The sequence below is a fragment of the Eschrichtius robustus genome, chromosome 8, assembly GCF_028021215.1.
Source record: "Eschrichtius robustus isolate mEscRob2 chromosome 8, mEscRob2.pri, whole genome shotgun sequence".
NCBI lineage: Eukaryota > Metazoa > Chordata > Mammalia > Artiodactyla > Eschrichtiidae > Eschrichtius > Eschrichtius robustus.
The window spans coordinates 118,037,715-118,055,975 of record NC_090831.1 but is presented as its reverse complement, the minus strand read 5'-3'; the positions used below and the strand labels follow the sequence as shown (position 1 = coordinate 118,055,975).

Genomic DNA, 18,261 nt, shown 5'->3' with positions numbered 1-18,261 from the left:
TCAGCCAGTCTTGAGATGGAAGAGACAGTGCTTTGCTACATCTTATTGACCAAGGCCCGGGAAACCCCATGGAATTTTTAGGAGAATACTGATTTTGGAAGCATGAAGATGTAGGTTGGGTCCTGCCTCTGATACTTTAGATAGAAAATATTTGGAAAGTCCATGACCGCCAGCTTGCTGTCTATAATACGGTGTACTGAGAACTTTCCTATCTACAGAGTGGACATACCCGTGCCTATCTTACATTAAAACACAGAGTGAATACCTCCGCTCTGGCACAGAGGAGGAGCTCCTGTTCTTGGCTAGGACCGGTGAGAATATTCAGGGAACCTGGGGCCTGAACAGTCAGGAGTGCTCTGGCTTGAGCTCAGCAGGGCAGAGAGAGTGTTAGAAAAGAACTAGAAACATCCCTGGAACTTAAGCTAAGGCCCCCCTCCCTCTCCGCATTATATGTGAAGCTGGGCCAGGAAGGGTGGTGTACAGAAAGGCAGGAACTCTGCAGGGCTATGCTAAGCTGCAGGCACAGAGGTACGAGGCTGTGTCTCCCAGCTCCGAGGAGCTCACGTTCCGCTCAGAGGTGTGGTCACTGAATTGCTGAGCTGAGACGTGATCAGGGATGTTTCCTTTGTCTCTCTGTGACTTCCCATAATACTAAGGAGGACGGGGGACCCTGTCCCAGAGACCGCTAGTACCAGTGTACACTGCTGTGTCCAGAGATCGGAGAGCAGTTCAGAACGGTCTCCCACCACTGCCTCTGATTAGGTACCTTGGGACTGGATGATTCCAGCATCCACTGAGCCCGTGGAGGAAGGAGAAAGAAGCTGGACACCTAGCTCAGGAAGGGGTCTCTGATACTAGCAACAGTCAAAGCTTTGGGGTCCAGGGCTGTCCCACCCGAGCTCAGGACTCATCTGCCCCAGGAGACAGTGGGCCACACAGCCAAGAAGCCAAGTGCCCCAGGCGACTCAGGCAGTATGAAACTGGTCTTCTCCCTACTCAGGGCTCTGGTTTCCAGGGTGAGAGAGCAGATGTTTGATCCTCCCTTTTCTCTGGAGGGCTTACCTGTGATGTCGCTGTTCTGATGTCCCTGTCCTTGTGGGCTCCCGCAGGCGCCCTGCACCCCCCAGACAGGCTCAGCCGATCCAGGCCTTCCCACCCTGTCTAGTCACCCATGCAGCAGGTGGGGCTGGCTGTGCTGAGCTAGGCTGCGCGGGGCTGGGCCAGGTGATCAACCCTCACTGCTTCTCTATTGCCCCAGGGCAGGAGCTCCTTTCTCTACACCTGTCTTGGATTACCCAGGCTGCCCCACTGAAGCCCCATCACACTCTTCACTAAATGCAGCCTCCCAGAGACGCCTTTACTCCCTGCCAGGCGACGTTCACGGTTCCCTGCTGGGACAAACACACCTGCATGTTTGTTAATGCGAGAAGACTGTGATGAGCTCTTCAAATGCCAACACTGACTCTGATTCATCAAATAATCTCCCTGACGCAGGGACCAAGCCAGGACTCTCTCGCCCTTAACCCCGCCCCCTCCTCCTCTCCCTCCCCCTCTCCCTCCGCCTCCCGGACGCTGCTGACAGAGGCTCGCTCAGTGGATCCACAGTGCCCTCAAGTGGCCAGTTGTGCAGTAGCGCAGTTGCTAGAGCCCCAGGCAGGCCGAGTACTGCCTAAATTAGGATCGAAATCCGGATCCACCAGGGCATACAGGGCACAGGTCTTGCTGATTTGCTCTTTATCTGTCTCGGGCTCACCCTTAGCACGTGGTAGTGAGGGAGGCATGAAGTAAAGATTTTTCCAAGAGGGAATAAAAATTCTAAACCTTATCAATTAGGGTTCTAGGAAAGAGGATACGGGCCAGTTGCCAGTTGCCCTGGGAAGGGGTGGGACCTCGGGCAAAGCTTTCTCTTTAACCAAAGATAATTCCTGGAGAGACTGACAGTGGAGTTCCAGCAGCCAAAACATCTTCCAAGCAGCCAGGGAAAGAAGCCCATCAAGTCCTTGAAGAGGAAACTGCCTCCTTACATATCTTCTCTTATCTGAATATCCTGTTCAAATTTTTATTTATTTATTTATTTTTGGCTGCATTGGGTCATTGTATTGGGTCTTAGTATCTTTTGACAAACACAATTTTTAAAATTTTGATAAAGAATAATTCTTTTTAAAATTAGAACATTTTTCATCCTCTTAGAAATCTTTGCCTACTACAAGGTCATGAAGAGAATCTGCTGTGTTTTCTTTCAGACTTTATACTTCAGAAGCTTTATAGATCATTGGAAATGTTGCTGCAACTCATATTAATTTTTGTTTTTGGCAAGGCGCAGCAAGCCTTTTCTGTAAAGAGTCAGATAGTAAATATGTTTGGTTTTGTGCACCCCATGCAGTTTCTGCCAGAACTACTCAACTCTGCCATTGCAGTGCAAAAGCAGCCAGAGGCAATACGGAGATGATTGAGCTTAGTTTTATTCCAACAAAACTTTACTTACGGATACTGAAATCTGAATTTTGTATAATTATCACCTGGCACAAAATGTTATTCTTTTTATTTTTTAACCATTTAAAAATGTAAAAACCAGTGTTAGCTTCTCGGCCATATAAAAACAGGCAGAGGCCATATTTGGCCTCTGGGCCTTAGTTTGCCAACTCCTGGTTCATGGACTGAGATAAAAATTGAGATGCATTATTTTTCGACATGGATATTTTTTTTTTTCCAGCACCATTTGTTGAAAAGATTATTTTTCAACTCTTTATGCTACTTTTAGTGTTTGACCTAGGGATTACAATGTGCATCTTTAACTTATCATGGTCTATCAGTAAAAATGTTCTATTAACCATAGGTTTTCCATAAATGCTTTTTATTAGGAAGTTTCCAGTTATTCCTAATTTGCTAATTGTTTTTTTGTCAGGAATGGATGTTGGACTTTATCAAAATTTTTTTGAGCATCTATAGAGATGATCATACGGTTTTCCCTTTATAGTATTTGATATGATAAATTGTAAAGCTATAGTAAATAAAGCAGTGTGCTATTTGTGTAAGAACTGGCAAAACAGACTAACACATACGCAATGACTGATACATGACAAAAGTGAGATCACAAAGCGGTGAGGAAAGTATTACTCTTCAACAAATAATATTGGGTCAATTGGATAACTATATGGAAAACCATAACCTGACCTCTTCCTCATTTCATATACAAAGAACTCCAGTTGAATTACAGATCTTAATGTAAAAGTTTAAAATATAAAGAATTTAGAAGGAAATATAAGAAAACATGATCATTTTGAAATAGGCAAAGATTTCCTAAACTAGACACCAAAATAGAAAATACAAACCAAAGAGGGGGGAAAATGGACTGATTTTGGATTAAGAAGTTCTCCTTATCAAAGGACACAACTAAGAGAGTGAAAAAGTAACCCAAAGAGTGTGTATGTGCATGTGTGTGTGTTCATGTGCGTGTGTGCCAGTTGAAAGGCTCATATACCTCGACAGGAGTGTAAATTGGAAACCTCAAAGAATCCTGAATGGATGATATAACTCTTATTCCAGTCTTCTTTGAATTACTCCCCTTTAACACCTTCTCTAGTGGGGTTACCTTTTATGAAAGCCAAACTGAGTTTCTATTTAAAAAATAGAGAAGAAAATTAGACACAAAATGACAGCAGGATTGTCAAGAAATAAAAAAGCAATATATGGACATACATTAGCGTGCATTATTGTGGATGACAGTTCCCTGTGGATAATTTATTTCAGTGGCAGCTGTTGCTAAGGATTCTAATTTATTTATTTTTAAGGTTGGTAGCTACAGATGACCTTAACAGTGTTCTGCATTGGCTGGCCCACATCTGGGCATTGTGTGGTCTGAGTTGGTGACATTCAGTATGAGGAGTTTATTATGAATGTGCTGAAACTAAATAGTCTTACAAGAGGATACTTCACTCTACCTGAGACTGTGGTCTGATATTCCATCCCAATTATAGAATCTTGAACTGTATAAAGGAATCTCAGAAACCCAGATGCTCTAGTCTTTCAAAGGTTATTTTCCGACTTCCTACTGTCAGAACAGCTGAAGCCCCAAATCCACTTCTTCCCCCTGCTGAGGGAAGAGTGGGGTAAGTCCTTTATATGGGGATTTCTGGGAACTTTACAAACGTGGGTGTTTGTAAACAGGAAGGAGGTGACCGTGCCACGCCATGGCTAAGCTGCTGGCACAGAGATACACGGCCGAGACCCCAGGCTCTGCCCCCTGGATCTTCAGATGGGAGTACGAGCCCTCAGGCCTCTCAGCGGTGAACCAATCACTAGGCATCCCCGATGCGTCTGGTGCACCTTTTCTCTGAAAATAAGTCAGAAACTCCGGGCCCTGCCCCAGCATCTGTCAGTACCAGTAAAAGACTTGGTGACCAGAAATTGGGTCACACCTGAGAACTACAGCCTGGCCCCTCCCTGTGACCCTGTGCCTGGGGGACTGGGACACTCCAGCTCCTGTGTGACCTGTGGGGACAGTAAGGAAGAAGATAAATGTAATCATCACACACACACACACACACACACACACACACACACAGAACTGCTTGGTTTGCTGAGGACTCACCTGTCCCCAGGAGACAGAAGGTCGCCCAGCAGAGGAGCCTGGAGCCCATGGCAGGGTCAGGGCGGCAGTGGGAGGTTCACCAGCTCAGGGTCCTTGTAAGCATGAGCAGAGGGGGAGGGGCGTCCATGTCCCCACAGGGCAGTTCCCATGGTGACATCACTGAGCCTCCGGATTAATTAATTAAGTAAGTATATCTAAGATGCCTGCAATGCGGATTAAGAAAGAAAAACATGACTGTCAGTCATAATCAGAAACATTAAAAGGTGAAAACTTGTGAGGCATAGAATTAATGAAAAACGGAAATTCAGAAGTGGGTTTAAATAGGCACTGACTCTGTCAGACTCCTTTCTGTCACCCCAGTGTCCCAGGGCCTGAATCCCAGACTCCTTACCTGGCCTTCGTGCTTCTCTCCTTCTTTTCTCATCATCAGCTGGACATTTCCACCTGGATGCTTCAACAGCACTTCACATTTGAGGTAGGAAATGCTGATTTTATCAACTCCAACTGAGCCTCCTTTCTGACCTCGTTCCTGCATTCGCCTGGTCCTATGCATGATCTGGGCAGGAGTGGGCTATGTGTGTGTGGGGTGGGGGGGGGAGGGTGGATGGTGGAATCGCCACGTCTTTGTCCCAAAGGCAGTCTGAACTCACAGCTCTGGGCAAGGGATGAAACGGCGCCTCTGGTGTGTACCGATCTAAGTTCAAATCTTCTAGTAATTCTGGAGGTTAAAACAAAAACAGTTCCCTTTATTAATTCATGAATCTCCATACAGTTTTTGTACTCAACCCCCTATCGTGGTGCCTCCTGTGTTTCTAAGTCACTTCTAAAATAAATAAATGTTACAGAACCTTACCTTGAGGAGTCAGAACTGTTTTACCTTTAACATTCGGGTGAGAGTCATACAATAAAAACGCGGTGGGGGGTTGAACTGATCCTTGGGACTCCTAACAGGCTGCATTATGAGTAATTCATTTCTCATTTTCACTCCTAGGCTAACTCTCAAAACCTGATTGGTGGCTCCCTTCAGAAAAGGAACAAGACTCACGATCCTTTCCAGAAGAAGATGGGATTCCTCCAACCTGATTAAGCAGGAAAATTGACCTATTTCCGGCCCCTGAGAGTCTCTTTGGGCACTGCCTGTTTTATTAGTGTGCCCCATTGAACAGGTAAACTGTGGCCCCCAGCCTCACCACTTCTCTCTTCGTCACCAGCCTTCCCAGGGAAAAGGAGCCGTACAGCTGGTAACTTCACATTTGAAATAAATTATCCCATTTCCACCCCCTTAAAAAGCAAAACTGATCAGAACCAGCTTGCAGTTTAGTTAACACTGTGTTCCTCTACATTTCACATGTGTGAAGCGACCACTTAGTTGCCTCTCTCCCCCCCTTTCTCATTTTAATAAAAGCTTCGCACAAAGGTCCCTTCCCTAAATCACAATCGTATCTGTGATGCATCTTGGGATTGGAATAATTTGCCCAAATCTCAGCTTTTCTGGGGCTAAGCCCTGATCAGGCATCTCTAGAACTCCTCTTCTGCCAATATCATGTTGCTCTTACCTGCAGCGGTGTAGGACACACACGGACCCTCCTACCTGCAGACTGAAAACCCCCAGGCTCCCAGGGCCTCACACACAGATGTAACCAGACTGTCGTTTGTAATCTGGTTCCATCATTTATCAACTCTGAGACCACGCACGAGGCCATTAACCTTCCTGTCTATCCCCATTATGTGATGTGAAGCAGCTAATAGAAGCAAGTTAGATCTCTATCTACCTATCTGAAAAAATAAAGTCCAAAGTAGACTAAGAGAAAAAAGTATGCAAGTTGCAGTTAATGTGTACAGGTGGCACCGCTTCTGTAGGGGTATTTGGGTAGACAGGCTTGCATGAGCATAGAGAAGAAGGTAAGAAACACACCCCTAAAGGTGGGATTGGATAGGGGTGTGTTTGGAGAGGGAGGAGGATTATTAACATTTAACATTTTCCTTATACATTGTTGCTGCTTTTTTATTATAAAACATAGCTTAGCACTACATACAAGGCATAGAAGCAACCCAAGTGCCCATCAACAGATGAATGGATAAAGAAGATGTGGTATATATATATATATATATATATGCCACATTATATAATGGCCCCTGACCGGTGAGCTGGGTGAGCGGTGAGGTCGATGGTGACTTCAGTTTGTGTTGACTGTGGATTAATGTGGCTTCTACCTCTGCAAGAACGGCCACCACTGGAAGTGGAGGCTCTGACCCCTCATTCTAGAACAAGCCTTGAATAATCCCTTTGTTTGAAAAGGAAGGTAAATGAGCACCTCCGAGTGCCTGCATTTTCAAACTCAATAAAAATAAGTTCATTTTCACAGGCTCTAGAAATGTTCATCTTTTACTTCTAATTCAAGTAGCAGTATTGTTGATTCCAGTGTCGGGTGTGGCGTTATTCCAGTGTTCATCAACAGCTCACAGCTTTCTCAAATGGGTGAGGGACACTGTCCCCAGGGAACATGTTCTAACTCCAGTCTTTCTAAGGTTTGACTCTTTGAAATAAGTAGTCTATTTTTGGTCTTCATTGCCTAAGGAGATGGAGCTGCATTAGTCTCTAAAGCATTGATGTGAATCATTCAGGCAAAACCGGGGCTTTGGTCTATCCTTGGGCCATGCTAGGCAATTGTATATTTGATTATTTCCGCCCAGAAAGACTCACACAATTCTTCAAGGACTAATGCATGGCTTCTCTCTATAAATGGAGCCTTTGCTGTCACAAACAGCATTTCCGAAATGGCCGAGGAGGGAGAGCTGGAAAGGGCACTGCCCTGCATCCTGCCCCACAGGCAGGGTGTGGGCTGAAGCTGGGGTTTGGGGGTGAGAGACCCTCAGCTCTGTGTCTCTGGCGTTGCCCAACGATCCATGGAAGTGGACATCCACGACACGGTTCAGTGTATCAGGCCTCATGGCCTCTAATTTATCCAAGAGGGATTTGTGCCTGGGGAAGACCTTCCCTCACATAATAGAGAAGCCATTATTGTTTCCTTCTCCATCAACTCTTAATACTAGTTTTTGACTCTCTGTTTCTGATCATCCTGCCAGTGAAGAGGTAGCCCATGTTTGGGAGTCTCCAAAATCCATAAGCCTTTAAGGGAAGGAGACTGAAGGAAGAGACAAGTTGAGCAAGCTGATGGGAAGACACAAAACTGCAGAAAGCCTTGGGACCCGGTGACACAAGCCCACGGTAGGGATTTCTCTTCTGCTCCCAGGACTCACCTGATCTCAGGAGACAAAGGGATGGAAGGTCCCCATCGATGTAGCCAGACTTCTGGGATAGCCTACGTGGGAACCAGGTGGTCTTCCGTGATTCATTCATTCCCTAAAGACTGTCCACTGGTACCTGGACAACTACTGTTGGTGTTGGAAATAACACAGGGAACAAAAACATCCATGGCCACTACAATGTGAGATTTATAGAGAGTGAAAGGGGTTTCTGTTAGCCGCACAAATTCATGTAAAATGACAACTGTGCTAAATGTTACTGAATAGTATAAGCTATGAGCCCTTATAACAAGGGGACCTGAGCTGGTAATATCGAGAAGGGATGCTTTTCTAAGAAGGTGATGGTCAAGCTGAGATCTGGAGCAAAGAGAACAGAAGAGGAGAGACCTGTGTTGGCAGAGAGACAGAGCCTGCGAGCAGGCAAGCCTTCCAGAGGGAGGAGCAGGGTGCAGAGAAGGAATGGACTGAACTGAAGCCAGTAGGGTTGAAGCAGAGATGAGGGCTCGGGGGTAGGGGAAGGACAGCCAGGAGTGCACACAACATGGATAAAAGCTTATGACTGAAATGAAAATGGTGTGGGAGAGACAGACTCATAAAAGTCCAGCAGAGAAACGAATATGGACCTGTGGCGTCAAGGGTGTCTGTTTGTATCCAATTTCAAGCACAGTTTCCTTCCTGCAAGCAGCTGGGTAGGAGGAATTCCTCTGAAAGTCCAGAGGTGTAGTAGCTCTGATGGCAGAGCCGCAGAAGAGGGGCCGTGGAAGAGAAGGCTGAGTGCCCTCAAATCGTGATGCTGGCCCAGCTGACACGGACCTCAGAGGACTCCCAGCACAGGACTCGCGGCCTCTGAGGGTCCCCCGCTAGGATGACATTTTTGGCTGCGAGAGAAAGTCGCAGACCCATCGGGAGATTCCTCCTTTGTGCAGGCTGTACTATATCAGCCTGAGCCCCAGTTTCAAGTTCTGTTGATACACATTACCTGAGGACAACAATCACGGACATCTCAATGTCACTTTCTGTCGTGTCCTTGTTATCTTGAGGTCTGGGGAGTTCCAGCATCCATGACATCTGTGATCGAGAGAAGCTGAAACTGGAGACGATGCCAAAGAAGGACCCCAATGATTTAGACATGAGGAAAGGCTTCGTTAGAGCTTGGCGAGCCCAGGGAAGGGCTTTGGAGGACTCGCCTGCCCCAGCTTGTGTGTTGGGGAAATAAGACACGGCTCTCAGTGGTGTCACTGATGAAACCAATCAGTGATGTCACTGTACCAGCCAGTGTCTCCTTCATCTACCCTCTGCCCCTCCCCCACCCTCTACTACCCCTCAAATGACAGCCCTAAACCTTCACTCACATGGTCCCTGCTCCTGGCTGCCTTTCTTCTATGGGGCAATAGCCCTACAAGGTCCTATATTTTTGGCCCCCCACCTGTCTCTTCACCATCAGCTCTGCTCTCTCTGTACCAGGCACACCTATCTACATTCAGCTTTTTCCTCGTATGCACCGTGTCCTTTTCCAACCTAGGGATCTTTTTACAGGCTAGTCCTTCTGCACTGAGCTATATCCCTTCCTTATAGTCCCAGATCTCTACTTCATTCCTTACATGAAAATATATTTCAGGTATATTTTTTTCTTTCTCATGAAAAGTAAAATATAAATTTTACTCAAATACATTAAGAAAAATATTTCCAGGTACTTATTTGAGGGAGAATTTGTTTGGTTGAGACACAAAGAAAACTATAATGTCAGTTGCATTAAAGTCTTGTCCATCAAAGCACACTGTAAAAAATTGAAAACGTAAGCTACAGACTGAAAAAAGGTGTGAGGGCTGCCTACAAATGATAACGAATCAGTGTGAAATCATATGGTCCTCAGTGTTGCCAAGGAGGAGGCCATAGTAACAACCTTGATGATGTATGAGCTTTCCACTGCTGTCCAGCGGGACACACGAAGGCACGGCCAGGCCTCTGTTCTCACTGACTGGGATGCAGAGGCTAATGGTGGGGCAGCTGGTCTGTGGAGGAAGTGTGGACTTTGTAAACAGTCATGTTTGTTTCCCGGTTCTGCTTCTTCTAAACCGTGAGACACTGGGAAAATGATTTAATGTCCCGGAGCTCTTTTATCTATACAGTGGGCCTAAGAATATTTGATTTGCACGATTGCTGCAAAGCTTTAAAGAGTATGATATGTACAAAGAATCTAGCACACATTAAGGGCTCAGTTGCCCCCCTTCTATTGACTTGGCTGCTGCTGGGAGACATGGAAACATTCAGAGCACACAGGTCAACCTGGGTTCTGTTCGCTGGGAGTGCTCTGGGCTCAGCAGATAACAGGAAGTGGATTTGAAACGGCTAAAAACATCCCTTGCAGGAGGGAAACCTGGGCAGGAGGCTGCACGCTCTCTCAGTGCTCAAGCCAAGGCAGGGAGGTTTGCACAGAACGCGGGTGACTCAGCAGGGCTGTGCGAAGCTGCGGGCACACAGGTACAGGGCCGAGTCCCTCAGCTCCAAGGAGCTCACGTTCAGCTCTGAGCGAGCGTCACAGAACTGCTGTGCTGAGAATCGACCCGGGAAGTTTCCTTTTGCTCTCTGCATATTTTCATAAAACTCAAAGAGGAACTGGGGGCCCTGACCCAGGGCCTGTTGGTACCGAGACACACTGCGGTGCCCAGACATAGGGGAACACCTCAGTGTCACGGTCTGTCCTGTTGTTTTGATCATGTGTCTCGGAGTTTGGGTGACTCCAGCCTCCAACGGGCCTGTGGGAAACACAGACATAAAATGAGCACCGGAGAGAGCTTGATGGTTATGCCCAAGGGGAGGTGGAGGATTCAGGAGCCGGGAAGCTCAGAAAGGCGATAATGTCTGTTCACAGGACTTACCTGCTTCCAGGAGATAAAGCATCACCCAGGGAACGAGGCTGGAGCCCAGGGCACGCGGGGCGGGCAGCGAGCGCCTCGGGCTCACCTTCTGGTCCTCCTGGGTAAGAGCTGAGCTCCGGCTTCGCTCTCCCTGATTGGAGGATTACCCTGTGATGGCCCCTCCCTGTTGTCCTCCCCCTGCAGGCTTCCCGAGGTCCTGCGCTCCTCATCTCTGTGATGCTGGGCTCAAACCAAGCTTTGTGTTGATATGTTCCTTTCCCGGGCAGCATCCCCAGCCCTCACCCTGAGCGGCCAGTGATGCAGAGACACCAAGATTTAGTCCATCTGACTGGGTCCGAAGGGGGCCTGGGTTGGCTATAAATTCTTGGGCGTGAAGATTCTCCAGAAACGAATTTCTGCCTTTATGGGCTCGTGGCACAGACCTAGTCAACTTGGGGTTTACTGCCCTCAAGCCCATCTTCAGTGTAGCATTCTGGAGAGTTTCTGTTTATCCCTCCAGACCCACCTTGCCCTGTGAGGCTGACCTTTACAGATTATAGTAACTGGGCTTCCTCTAGATTGAGTTTTGTTTATGGGACATAATGGCAGGCGAGTGAAGGGAGACAGGGCACCACTGTCCTGGTTTATGATAAATATGTACCCTTTTGGGGCTTCCCTGGTGGCACAGTGGTTGGGAGTCTGCCTGCTAGTGCAGGGGACGCGGGTTCGAGCCCTGGTCTGGGAGCATGCCACATGCTGCGGAGCAACTGGGCCCGTGAGCCACAACTACTGAGCCTGCGTGTCTGGAGCCTGTGCTCCGCAACAAGAGAGGCCGCGATAGTGGGGGGCCCGCGCGCCACGATGAGGAGTGGCCCCCGCTTGCCGCAGCTGGGGAGGGCCCTCGCGCAGAAACGGGGACCCAGCACAGCCAAAAATAAATAGATAAGTTGATTAATTTAAAAAAAAAGAAGTAATTAACACATCCCCTCTGGAGTCTGGCCAGAACCAGGAAATATTTGCAACAACTTATTAAAAAAAAAAAAAAAATGTACCCTTTGGCTTCTTTCTCCCCGTTACAATTCATCCTAGCTACTCTTTCTTACCAAAGGCTGCAGCACCTGGAAGGCAGCCGGTTCCCTAAATTACAGCAGCCAACTGCCCAGGGAACCACTCCCCCCCTCCTTTCAGGCCAATGGGGATAAGAGCCACCCATTTATGCTGTCCTAAGACCCTTCTCTTCCCTTACCAGTCTCCCTAAACCCTGTCTCACCTTTATAAATAGGTTCTTCATTGGTCCTCCTCAACCCTCCCAGCACCCTGTGGAGTAGACAGTAGATGTAGCCAGGGAAAAAAGGAAAAACGAGCTTGGAAAATGCATTGGGCCTTTTTAAAAAGTAACAAAAGTCCTAACATTCTGCAGTTAGCAGTAACAGAAGTTCTAACTGTCTGCAATTAGCAATGATAAAAGTTCCAACATTCTGCAATTAGCAGTAACAAAATTTCTAACATTCTGCAATTAGCACTGCTGAGACAGTCAGCAGAAGCAGAGAGAAATATGCAATGTGAAAATAAATAGTATGACTTGGGGACATAGAATCTGAAGAGGATCCAGGGAAGTATGACTCCCTTCCTCAGCTACTCCTACCCAGGGAAGTCTACAGCAGGGTGTGTTTCTTCACATAAACAGTGGAGAACTTGGGGCTCCACGCAGATCCCTCCTCAGGACACTCTCTCTGATCCCCCTCAGTGGGCACTGCCCTCCACTGCAGGGATCACCTTTGATTTAAGAGGCAAGAAGGGAAGAAGAGGGCAAATTTTACAGAGAGTGGGAAGTGTTTGAAATATTTGAGATAATGTTCTGTTGAGTGAGAGAGTGAGCTAATTGGAATCTCAAAACAGAGATGTAAAGGCAGGTAAGGTTAGTGACTCGATTTATCATGCTAGATACCAGTTTGTGCAGGTGTGATTTATTCTGACAGCTCTCAGCTGCTGCCCTGAAAAAGAGAGATCAATGCATTCACTCAGGTTTGGGTTTCTGTAATGTGAGGGCAACCTAAGAAGATCACGGTAAAAGAATGAATATTTGCAAGATAGAGTTAAGAGAATGTATTATAACATCATCAATTCTACTCTATCAGGAGGTGATGAAAATATGGAAGGACCCTAAGGAATAGGAAGAAAGAAAGAATAGTTACCAATGGATAGGAGATCCCGGTAATGTCAAAGAACAGGTGTGGGAGGATAGGAAGCTGTGGACAGAGTGGGATGATTAACTCATGAATTTGGAGGTGGGTCCTTTCCAGCTGATGGCAAGGAACAAGGGATGATGTTATTAAAGTGAAGAAGTGGAGCAAGAAATAGAAAGAAAAGGCTCATAACTTTGGGGTAGGCAAAGAGCACCAAGTGTAAAAGAAAAAACTGTTAAGTTAGACTTTATAAAAATTTAAATCTTCAATTAACCAAAGTCAACATTAAAAAAGTGAAAAGGCAAGCCACTGTGGGAGAAGACCAACTCAGGCTATGTAATGGTCAAAAGACTCCTATCTAGAATATTAAAATATCCCTTACAAATCAATAATATAAAGACAACCTGATTTTTAAAGATGGACAAATTCAAAAGCAGGCACCTTACAAGAGGAGATAGGAAGATATGAAAAAAGTAAATATCATTACTGATCAGTGAAGTGTAAATGAGACACCACTACAAACCCAATAGAATGGCTAACAACAAAAAGAACACCAAATGTTGGTGTGAACGGGGTGCCAAGGGAACCCCCACCCCTTGGTGTTGTAAATTGGTGCAGCCACTTTGGAAAACAATTCATCTGCTTCTAATAAAGTCAAATATGCCTCTACCCTATGAATCAATAGTTCTACTCATGTTTATACCTAAGAGAAATGAATGCTTTTACCCACAAAGACTTGTACAAGAATATTCAGAGCAGTTCTATTCATAATAGTTGAAAACTGGAGCAACCTATTCATCCATCTATAGGAGGATGGATAAACAAACTGTAATATACAATGGAATACTACTCAGTATTATAAAGAAAAAAGTACTGATAAACACAACAATATGAGTACATTTCAGAAATAATAATTTTGAGAACAAGAAGTCAATAAAACAGAGTATTTCCTACGTGGTTCCACTTATATGAAGTTCAAGAATAGACAAAACTATAGTCATAAAAGTCAGAGAAGTGGTTAGCTCTGGGAAGTAAACTGATTGGGAAGAGGCATGAGGAAATTTTCTTGGGTGGTGGAACTGTTCTTTATCTTGACTTCGGTCATGGTTGCACTGGTGTATGACTTTGTCAAAATTTACCAAGCAATACGTGTATTAATTTGAGCATTTTTCTCCCTATTTACACTTTAAATAAAGTATGACTAAAACATAAATGAACAATTACACAGGAGATGGGAGTCACGTATAATTTCATTGCTTGTATTCCACGTAGTACACCTTAGAAACTAATCACACACAAATAAGACAGGAACAATTCCATGCATAAAATATTGAGAACATGAGAAGTTCTCAGTGACTGAAGTATACAACATCCAAATTTGACCTCAAAATAGGCTGGACTGACAAGTTTGCTCAGAAATAGCTGAGGATCAATGGCTGAAGGAAAGCTGTAGCCAAACAAAAACTTCAACAACAACAAAAAATCCTCAAAGTCTGTTGAAATCATTCCAAGCATCCTGAACTGCTGTAAACGCCATACTTTGGCAAAATTGGTCATTCGTCAGTTTCACCATTTAGACTTTCAGCAGATTGGCCAATTAGTGAGTTGAGTTTTTGCCCAGCAAGCAGCCAGCCTGCTCCCTTGTCTGCAAGCAGGTCCTGGGTCAGCCAGCGCTCCCCCAACCCAGGGTGTACATGGCACAGCAGGTCAAGGGGTGAGCAGCACATGGGGTTTGCCCTTCCTGTGAAGCCCAACTATGGACCCCCAGACGTGGACTTACTGTATCCCACGTGAAGAAACCCTGCTCTTGTGTGTGGACTTCTACCTGTAAGAAGCCGAGGAGGGATACAGGCTGGGGGGGAGAATAAATTGTTGCCAATATCACTTTGTAATATTTTGCAAGAAAAAAAAATTGAAAAGCTCAAAGATTTTAATCCAAGCCAAAGGGATGATAAAAATGAGGTTCTTTCTTAATTTACAAATTGCCTAAAAGATGGGAATCATATACAATTTTATGCATGTAGTTCAACTTAGAAATGAATCACACACAAGTAAGAGAAGATGAGAACAGTCACAGGCATAAAATATTGAGAATGTGAGAAGTTCTCAGTGACCTCAAAAGACCTCGTAACCTCAGAAGACGCAAAATACTGCCCTATGCCCACAGGAGAGACTTAGTTTGTCATCTTTTTTTGGATAATTCTACTGTTGATCATCTCAGGGTTTAATGCTGCTGTTTGATGCATCTACTAACATTTCCCCTAAGTGGTTTGTTTACTTATGTGTTTCATAATTTGTTATTGAGAATTGTTTTTCTCCAAAGAATTCTTGCTTGGTATTCAATGAGCCCCAGGCAACTTTGTGTAACAGTTTCAAGCTTGGAGAGCCCCAGATCACTCAGGGAATTTAAAGCGGCACGGCTGCTTTCCGCTTAGTTCTGCACTGAAAAAGAAAGTGAAATATAAATTTCATGTTAGATGCTGCTGTTCCTCTGCTTTATTCAGTTACCAGAATATTCTGAATTGAGTGACGTAACACTAAGTGCTATTTGCATTTACTTTTTCTACCATTTTTAAATTGAAGTATAATTAATTTACAATGTTGTGTTAGCTTCAGGTGTTCAGCAAAGTGATTCAATTATATATGCATACATATAATCTTTTTCAGATTCTTTTCCATTATAGGTTATTACAAGCCATGGCATGTAGTACCCTGTGCTATACAGTAGGTCCTTGTTGTTTGTCTATTTTATACATAGTCGTGTGTATATGTGAATCCCAAACTCCTAATTTATCTCACCCCCCCCAACCCTCCTATCCCCTCTGGTAACCATAAGTTTGTTTTCCATGTCTGTAAGTCTATTTCTCTTTTGTAAATAAGTTCATTTATATCCTTTTTTAGATTCCATGTATAAGTGATGTCATATGATATTTGTCTTTCTCTGTCTGACTTCACTTTGTATGATAATCTCTGCGTCCATCCATATTGCTGCAAATGACATCATTTCATTTTTTTTAATGGCTGAGTAATATTCCATTGTGTATATGCACCACATCTTCTTTATCCATTCAGCTGTCAGTGGACATTTAGGTTGCTTCCATGTCTTGGCTATTGTAAATAGTGCTGCAGTGAACATTGGGGTCATGTGTCTTTTCAAATTAGAGCGCACACACACACACACACACACACACACACACAGACACCCCTTACGCTGATGGACCTCAGTTCACACAAGTCTGGGGAGAGCTTCAGAATGAGCAGTTTTTCTCCCCTGGTGAGACGTGGCCTCAGGAAGAAGTGTCCGCCTCACGCCTGCGGCTGAGGTTTTTGTGCGGAGAGCGGCTGACCGTGCCGTGCTGTGGATTCACTGCTGGCACAGAGGTACAAGGAGGTCTGGTTGGTGCTGGCAGACTCCAGGGTCAGGGGGAAATGTTCATTCTTGTTTCGGGAGACATTGTACCCTTCCGTGACATCCCCTTCGCCAGTGCTGCCGACGCCATTTGAATAATGGATCAGCCTTGGCCCCTGTCCCGGATCTTGCCGATACCAGAACATTCCCAAATGGTTCATATGCTGAGAACATTCCAGGACCATCTTGTTTCCTGCTCGTATAATATGGTATCTTGGCTTCTGGGTGACTGCTGCATCCACGGGACCTGTTGAAGAGGCAGACACACAGTAAAGATGAGGCTCAATGAGTAACCTGGATCTGCAAAGGAAAGGGAAAGCCTTGGAGCTGGGACTCTGCAAACCCACAGCAGAGGTTTCAGCCGAGTTCCGAACTCACCTGCCACCAGCAGACAAAGAATCACACAAAAGAGGTTGGGGCTCATGGCAGGGTGAGGGCGAGAAGAGGGTCGTCCCCGCTAAATGCTCTGATCCACAGGCCTGAGAGAGGGAGCTGGGGGGCTCTTCTTCAATGGCCAGGTGGGTCTGCCTGGGATGTCACTCCCCCTACCCCTGCAGATTCTCCCGGCCCCGGGAGGATCCCCTGTGACTTGGCTCAGGTGAGGTCAGCGTCTCCTCTCCTACACATTGCTTAGCATGCCTGCAGGGGAGATGGAGTGGGGCTGCGATGCACTGACTTTTGGGTGCACTCCACCCCCTGGGTTTCCCTATTCCTCTGACACAGTTGCTCCTTGTCTGCACCTGCCCCCCGACATCAAAGCTGCTTCGCCCAAATCCTTCAACTGTGGATCTCATTACAGTTTAGAGGGACCTCCCACTTCTTCCATAGCTGTAGGTAGTTTGGCAATAACGGAAAACTTCTTCAACAGCTGTCGAGTAGTGGATCCACGCCCAAGTTTTTCTTAACCCTTTTCCTCCCAGGCTGCTCTCCCAGACTCTGCCCAGAGCCCCTTAGATCTCGGTGGCGTCATAGTGCCATCTTGTGGCCAATACCTGAAGTTTCATCATTGTTTCTTCTGCAGTGGCCCAAGGGGTGCTGGGAAGTGTCTGCATGATCACCTTTTGTACTCAACTTCCTTCAACCCTAATCCCAACACCAGTTCTAACCCAAACTATTCCTTTGATTTATCATGCTTAATAGGCCACCCTCATTCTGCTTAACCACTATCACATTATCTGGCAGTTATAGGCCAACTGAGTTCTTCCCCCTTAAAATTATCTTCTGAAAGGGAGAGGGATAGAATGGGAGAAATTAAAGGAACTAATGTTTAGTTAAACTAATGTTTACTTTAAACTAATGTTTAAAGTAGGAAGAAAAACACAGACGTTGAAGTGTAAGGAGGTTCTTTTACCTTCATTACAAAAGATAAACAAAAATGCTGAAGAAAATAAAAGACAATCAATGTTAACTCCAAAATATAGATTAGCAAAGGACTGGGAAGATAATGAAATTACCTTCGAGATGGGGTCAAATGTGTACGAATAAAAAGTAAAATTGGAATGTAAGAAAAATAAGAACATCTTACAAGGCATTAAGCAATCACGGAGGAAACAGTATCTGATGGGGAAATAAGGATGGATGGAATTAAGACCAGCAAGGGACAGTCTCCACTAAATGAAAAGTTGTACAATGTGCCTCTGCTGATTTGAGCAGCAGGGAGGGAAGAGATGATTCTGGAAGAAGCAGAGGAGTTAGGAGATGTGAAAACATCGGTACAAAATAGTATTATAAGGAAGCTGAATCTGCCACGTTCATGTGGCAAAAATGGGGAAAAAATGGAAAAAAAAAATGAAGATGAAGTCTGGAAAGGGAGTCCTTGGAATGGGATTCCAAGAGCAGGGAATTCCCATGTGTGCCCTGGCTTTCCTCACTCCCCAGAGGCACAGGGCAACAGAGCAAGGGGAGCTTTGCTGATGCCACAATTAAAGACCAGCAAAATTCCCTCCCATG

General features: G+C 45.4%; 1 pseudogene and 1 gene segment (V, D, J or C); both read right to left on the bottom strand.

Annotated features, from left to right (window-relative positions):
- Window positions 1–504: 504 nt before the first annotated feature.
- Window positions 505–4,640, bottom strand: LOC137768353 (uncharacterized; annotated as a pseudogene).
- Window positions 4,641–10,306: 5,666 nt separating this feature from the next.
- Window positions 10,307–14,459, bottom strand: LOC137768352 (T cell receptor beta variable 5-1-like). The segment is given in 3 exon segments: window positions 10,307–10,614; window positions 10,738–10,867; window positions 14,442–14,459. Coding segments are annotated over 3 exon segments (456 nt in total).
- Window positions 14,460–18,261: the final 3,802 nt, after the last annotated feature.